We start from the raw sequence: 7074 nt of genomic DNA on the forward strand, positions 1-7074 counted from the left end.
CCACCCCCCCACCCCACTGCGGCCCGCGGGCGCACACGCCCCATGCACATGCTCCCGTGTGCAGACGTGGGTGCGGCCGGGGTCCGGCCCCCTTCCCTGCCCAGACTATCTCCCGGCCTCCCTCCGCCAGAATGGAGAGAGGGACACAGGCGTACAGGAAACAGCCGGTTTTAAGTAACAGACATTGTCCCAGGCCAGGCGCAGGCAGGACTGCAGGATGTGGGGCCCCCGCCGCCCCAAGCCCCCGCACCCAGCCCGGCCCTGGAGACCGGGGTCCTGCCCCCAGACCGGCCCCACCCCGACCCCTTTATAAAAAGAAGAGGAGACAGCACCTTCCGCTGGATACGCCCGGCGGCCAGGGCGCCCTGGCCCAAGCGGCCGTCCAGTCCCGTGTACGTGGGCGCAGTGGCCGGTGGCCCCGCGAGTCCTGCGCGCGGCTCAAAGGTGCCGCGGGCTCGGGTGGCCGTTGTGGTAGAGTTTCTGCTTCACGTGCACCATGTTCCCGGCCGCCTCCTCAAAGGGCCTGTGTGGCCGCCGGCCGAATTCCCGCAGGTTGCACAACTTGGGCAGCCAGGTCCAAGAGCCATCTGCAGGGGCGTGGGGGGCGTGGTCAGTATCGGGGCGCGTACCGGAGATGGGCGTGGCCGAGGGCAAGCATGGCCCGAGGGTGTGGCTTTGATTTGGGACGTGATCGGGCTGGGTGTGGTCGAGGGGCTCCGTGGGCGCGGCGTGAGCGCGGCAGCGCGCCCTGGAGGCACTCACCGTAGCGCCGGCCGGCCCTCCAGGCGCGCACAGCGCAGTGCAGGACCCCGTCCATCCACACCAGGAACCAGCTGATGCAGAAACCGAGCAGCAGCCCCAACATGAGGTCGATCTCCTGCTTGGTGACGTTGTCTGTCACGAAGTAGTTCTCGGAGGCGTCCACCACCGACTGGTCCCCGTCGTACGGGATCACGTAGTGGATGTGGTGCCTGGGGGCGGCAGGGCGTGCTGGCACCTCTCCCGCGGGGCGCGCGGGGATCCCTGCTGGGGTCTTTGAAGCAGCCCTGGTGGGAGCTGAGGTCCGAAGGGGCCAGCAGACTCGCCCAGGGCCCCGGTTCCCCAGGCGGAGGCTGCCCAGAAGGGTGGGAGTGTGCGAGATCAGTGGTCAGAGTGAAGTCCGGGAGCTGGCCAGGGTTGCCTCTGCCCACACATCACCCCTCCCTCCTCCGCTGGGCCTGGGGCTCATTGTTGACCCTGACTGGGTCATAGGAACAGTGCAGGTGGACCAGTCGTTCCAGGGTGAGGGCCCAGGGCAGGGTGTCCCTATCTGGTGGCAGTGTCACAGCCCACCTGCTGGACACTGGGCTGATGCGGCTCCTCTGGGACCACCCCTCTGCCCTCTCCATTCATCACTAGCCCTTCCTCAGCTTCCATTCTAGGCAAAGCTAAATGCTATCAGTCTGCCCTGGGCCTCTGGTTTTTCTTCTCCTCTGTCCCCGATTCTCTGCCCAGCACCCCGTTCTTCCATCCTCTCTCCTGGGGGTGCCCCCTGGCCGATGCCCTGCATGAATCTGCATGTCCTCCAGCTGCTCTGCACTCCAGCAGGATGATGAGATGCCGAGATTTCAGTTGTCCAGGGTTTCCTGGGCCGTGGCCCCTCCCCTTCGTTTGGCACCCACCAAGGCCTGTGCCATGCATGCTGCTCATCCTCTCCTCCCTCCACTGCCCAGACTCAGGCTACTGAACCCTCCAGAGGCAAGTGAGGGCCACATCAAACCTTCCCCATGAGGCCTCAGACCTGCCTGGATACCCTCCTCTTCCAGGAAGTCTTCTGGGCCCATGATCCCAGGTGGAGTGGCCCCGCCCAGGAGACCACACTCAGGATGACAGACTCTGGGTTCGCTCCCCTTTCCCCTCTGTCAAGATAGCCTGGAAGCCAGGTACAGTGGGGGGTCCATGTACCCTTTATAGTCCCTTCTCTTGTCCAGCAGTGCAGGGGCCTCCCTGAAGTCCTCCTGCTCAGGAGGCCACCTCTCCTGGTTCCCTCTCCTCTCTGAGCCCCTCTGCTGGCTTTTCCAGCTCTGCATCCCCACGCATTCAAGTCCCTGCCACCCTACACTTATGCTCCAAGCTCCAGCTGCCTGCCTAGCGTCTCCACGTGGGATCTTCAGACACCTCAAACTCACATCTAAAAATAGTTTCTCCCTCCCCAAACCTGCTTCCCCCGTCTTCCCTTCAGTTAGATGTTGACACCTCCGCCTGGTTTTCCATGGAGCTAGATCCCTTTCTCCCCCCTCCCTTGCTCCCCTCCCCTCCAAAATGGAAAACTTGCTAGTTCTCCCTGACCCCAGGCCCCTGCTTCAACAACATTGGCCATACAGTGACTTCCTTCTTGTGGGGTCAGGATAGTTCTGGAGCCCCAAACCCAGACCAAGGAATGACAGCAGGCAGGCCTCTCCTCGCACCCCTTCCTGGCCCTCCTGTGGACCCCTGGAGGCCATTGCGTCCAGCATGTTGAGTGAGATCAGTCCCAGGGGCTGGGCTTTGGCCACCAGAGCCCCACAGAGCAGGGACCACTGGTCCTGGGTCATTTAGCAAGGACTGCCTGACACCTGGCAAGCATCGCTCATCTGATCAGTTTGTCAATAGTGATTATGAATAATCAGTAAGTGATGGGAAATTATTGATCACCACCTAGAATGTACAGCAGCTGCGGGCCCCTAGGAGAACATGCCCTTTGTGACCCATTAGCAGTCCCCATCACCCAGGGCACCCTGGGCCTCACAGGGACTGATAATACTGGACATCACCACCTTCCCTGGCTTCCCAGCCTTCTGGGCCTAGAACCTCAGGTGAGGTCCTCCTTAGGGCAACTGCTTCTTACCCTTGGACACAGAGTTGGTCAGGGCAGGACACTTCAAAGACTGGGTCACCAAGGGAGCAAGAAATGCCCCTGGTGCTCTGTAAAAAGGATGAGGCCCAACCAATCCAGGTAGCTCAGGACCCCCAGGGGTTGGAGGACACAACCTATGCCATCATCACTGGCCTAGCACCTGCCTCTCCTCCCCTGCCCCTTGCCCTTTTCCTTCCTCCTGGGGACGTGAACTCAGGAAATATGTGCACACGTATTTCCATAATGTGTACATACATGTGTCCTGCCCAGAACACACATGCTGCATATGTTCATCTGAGGTCCAACGCATGTCATGTATACACACCGGCCACATGCACAGGACATGGCGTGTATACTATGGACTCAACCCATGAGGTCCACATGTGTGTATGTGCATGCTAGCCCAGGCATGAGCATGGTGTGTATCACATGGAGATGCACATGCACATGGCTTTGCACACAGCCATCCTCTGTGGGCACCGTGGCACATGTAAGAATTTGTGTGCACAGACACAACCTGCTGGCATGCACACTTTGAAGCATTAATTTACACACATGTCATCTCCATAAAGTTTTCTCTATAGGTATATAGAAGGCATACATGTGTTTGCATGCTTACTCTGTACACGGTGTATACACACATGGGTAGAGTCCATTGTGGCAATGCGTGTACATGGTTTATACATGGATACTCCATGTGCAAAACTACTCTGCAGAGTCGCTGGACCCAAATAGAGCACATTGGCCACTGTATATTGCATTACATATACATGTACTAGGCATGCACATGTATGTTGTCAATAAACAAGAATATTTTGTACACTGAGTTTACATACCCTGTATGTAGTGAAGTGTACAAAGCACACACATGTGGACAAATACACGCAGAAACACTATGTCTACAGCAGGCGTAGCTTTCCATGTTCTCTGTGTCTACAGACACGCTAACCTGTGCACACAGGTCCAGCTCAGCATGTACCCCATAAACATTTGTTTACAAGAGTCCACATGTACTCCGGACACTGCATGTGACACACACACACCCTGTGCAAATGCACTCTGAAAACGCATCCTGCCTGCCCTCAGTATGAGATCACAGGCACAGAGATGCTGGTCATAATACAACAGCCCGCACACCTGTAAAATGTGTTACGAATGCTTCCAGAGCTCAGAGTTGGGCACTGTGCTATGCACGCCACCAGTCCCGGGAGGGTCTGCAGGTCACACCAGCCAGCACCCACTCACAGTCATGGCCACCCCAGGAGGCAGTGAGCTGACTCTGTGCCTTTCTTACTGTGGGGCCATGTGCCCCAGGCAGAAACACAGGGATCTCTGGGAAAGTATGGCCACTTGGGGAATGTTCTCAATGGTTCTCCAGCAGCCCAGGTGAGGGCTGCGTGCAGTGCTGTCACTCTGTCCCAATGCCTGGTTCTGCTTCAACACACTGGTCAGCACCCACAGGCATGGAGCATGCTGAGTGAGGCACAAAGCTGTCTAGACTCTCACCCCCACCCCTTTGCTTGCCATGTGTGCACATGTCTGAGCAGGAATCCAGGTCAAGGATGAAGAACATTAGGTTTTGGGTTTGTGCCTCGATCCCTTACTAGCGGTGTGACCTTGGGCAAGTCTCTATCCGCTCAAGCCTCTGTCCGCTTTCTCAATGAGCCCAGCACGATGGTGTCCTGCAGGGCTGAGGGTGTGCATGCGGACATGCGCGTGTACTGTGTACCCACATGTATATGCACAGACGGTACACACACTCGCGTCTCATGAGATGTTTATTTCATACATGGACGTACAAACATGCATGGCCAGGAGGACGCCGTCATCACATGTGCACAGGATGGGGGTCATAGTGGGCAGAGGGCCCTGGGCTCTCCCAGCTCTCTGAGTGACCTTGAGCAAGCTCCACCCCCTTGCCTCAGTTCCTCCTTTGTACAATCAGGGGGTTGGGCCCTGCCCACCTTGATCGGCTGCAGTTCCCTGTACCTGGCTCCCAGGAAAGTTCATGAACACAGTGCAGTGGTCCAGGGCAGAGGCTGGTGTGCTCCGTGGGCACAGCCCTGTGCAGGATCCCTCCCGGACACCAGGCTGGGCTGCTATTTCCTGGTCTCCAGGCCCTGGACCAGGAGGCCTGGGGCCTGTTCTGCCCATCACTTTCTCTCTGAAGGCATTTTGGGAGAGGGTCCTAACAAACTCAGGCATGCTCCCCCCTCCCGAACCCAACTGGCCAATCCCCAGGTGCCCGCAGGAGGCTGGACAGTGCTTCCCCCACCGGGCCTGATGCGGGACTCGGCAGCCCCTCAGGCCTAGCGCGGCCCTTCGCAGGCCTTCCCGGGGCTCCCCACACCCCAGTGGGCCCTGAGCCTCACACATGTGCGATCACGCGTGTGCCCCGCCGGGCACAGACTCACCGGCCACAGTTGCAGTGGCAGACGCGGTCCTCGCCCCGCAGGTGCGGGAGGATGTAGTTGTGGAATCGGTCCAGCAGCGCGTTCATGTCCATCAAGCACGCGATGGCCTGGAAGAGCCCATGACCGGTCAGAGCCCAGGAGCTGCCGGGCCCGGGTGTCCAGTTGAGGGCGGGGGCGCTGGTGATGGGGAAGCTCAGATGGAGGAATGGGGAAGCGGAGGAGGCCGAGGAGTGGAGGAGCGCAGGCTGGGGGATGGGGTTCCTCAGGGCAGTCCGGGTTGGGGAGCGCAGGCCGGGCAGGGGGAGCGCAGGCCGCGCGGGCCAGTAAACAAGGCGCGGGAGGGGGAGGCGGCAGGCGGCGCGCGGGCGCGGGAGGCGGGAGCGGGTGGGGGAGCGGACGCGCGAGAAGCCCCTCCGCTCACCATCACGATCGACGCCCCCAGAATCATGAAGATCATGGTGTTCGCGCTCATGGACATCGGGCGGGGCCGGGCCGGGCCGGAGCGCCGCCCCCCGGCCCCGGCGCCCCCCCGGCCCCGGCCCGATGCTGAGCCCCCGGCGCCTCCGCAGAGGTCAGCGCGCCGCGCACCCACCTCCGCTGGCCTGGTAAGAGGCGCGGGCCGGGGGTGCAGGGCAGGGGATGCGGCCGCTTCGGGGTCGTACGGCCGCTCGGCCACCGCGCTCGCCGCACTCCGCTCCGCCCTCGGCCCTGCCTCCCTCCCTTCCTCCCTGCGCGCACTCCGTCCCCCACTCCCTGCGTGCCCGCCTCCGGGAGGGACCACGCGGCCGCCCCGCCCCCGGAGGCTTGCCCGACCCCTCCCCGGGGCATCTGGTCAGTATGGGCACTGGTCGCTGGACCAGTGGCCCTGGAGCGCAGCCCAGGTCCCGACCTGAATGGCGATCTTGGAGAGGGCTCTGGGGTCCCTCTCCCTCCCCTTCGTGCTACTTGTCAGCTGAGGTTCCTACTCCTGGGTCTCTGGGGTCACGGTGAGGGGTTTTGGGCAGATTCGACAACAGTGGGCCCCCTCCAACTGCCTTTAGTGGAAAGACCTACAGGGTCACTGGGGAGCGGCCAGGGATGTCATGCCAAAGCCGTGGCCACATGGCATGATGGCACCTGAGCAAAAACCAAAGAATGTCCTGCTGTGGGGGCAGGACCAGCTTCAACCTGGGCTTCCATCACTGGTCAGCTCCAGGCACCTGGGCTGGGCAGCCTAGAAGCCTGAAGATCAGGGTCATGTCTGTGCTCTGGTGGTGCCATGAGGCTGGGGACTGGGGAGGCACGCAAGTCAACCCCACATCCACAGTCCAGGGCAACACCAAAGCACCCCACTCTCCCCACAGGTGACCTGAGGTTTTCCATGGCTGCACAAATCAGGAGGGGTCACTGGGAAGTAAGACTACTTGGGGGACAGTCAGTGATATGGAGCAGGTGCCATAGGGAGTAGGGCCTCATTCTGCTAGCAGCCCTTGTGGGTGCAGAACCTCTGGGAAGGTAGGCTAGACCCACACCCCTTGGATGGCAACCATGGAGGCCTTCTAATTGACACTCTGCGGGAGCATGTCAGGGGCCTGCTCTGCCTCCTCCAGAGGGGGACTTGCATGGGGCCAGCAGGGATGGGCCATGTGTGGAGCTCAGGACAAAGCAGAGGACCAGCAGCATGTTTATTGGACAATTGAAGTTTCTCTCCCAAGAAGTGTTTGTACATTCCAGCCAGGTAGGGGGAGTGGAGGAATGCACAATGAAAGCGATGTATTGGCCCTGGCCGGTTGGCTCAGTGGTGGA

The 7074-nt window shown here is 60.5% G+C and overlaps 1 protein-coding gene across 2 annotated transcripts; it reads right to left on the reverse strand.

Annotated features, from left to right (window-relative positions):
* Nucleotides 1-298: 298 nt before the first annotated feature.
* On the reverse strand, nucleotides 299-5959 carry TMEM240 (transmembrane protein 240). Of its 2 annotated transcripts, none has more exons than XM_066371983.1 (4): nucleotides 5711-5959; nucleotides 5290-5396; nucleotides 763-971; nucleotides 299-587 (listed from the first exon to the last, which is right to left on the reverse strand). In XM_066371983.1, the coding sequence occupies exons 1-4, from the start codon at nucleotides 5765-5767 to the stop codon at nucleotides 439-441; spliced, it is 522 nt and encodes a 173-aa protein (XP_066228080.1). In that variant the 5' UTR covers nucleotides 5768-5959; the 3' UTR covers nucleotides 299-438. The 2 variants fall into 2 exon arrangements, with proteins under 2 accessions (XP_066228080.1, XP_066228081.1); XM_066371984.1 differs by having other exon boundaries at nucleotides 5290-5466; nucleotides 5711-5797.
* Nucleotides 5960-7074: the final 1115 nt, after the last annotated feature.

Source organism: Saccopteryx leptura, chromosome 3, assembly GCF_036850995.1.
Source record: "Saccopteryx leptura isolate mSacLep1 chromosome 3, mSacLep1_pri_phased_curated, whole genome shotgun sequence".
Classification (NCBI taxonomy): Eukaryota; Metazoa; Chordata; class Mammalia; order Chiroptera; family Emballonuridae; genus Saccopteryx; species Saccopteryx leptura.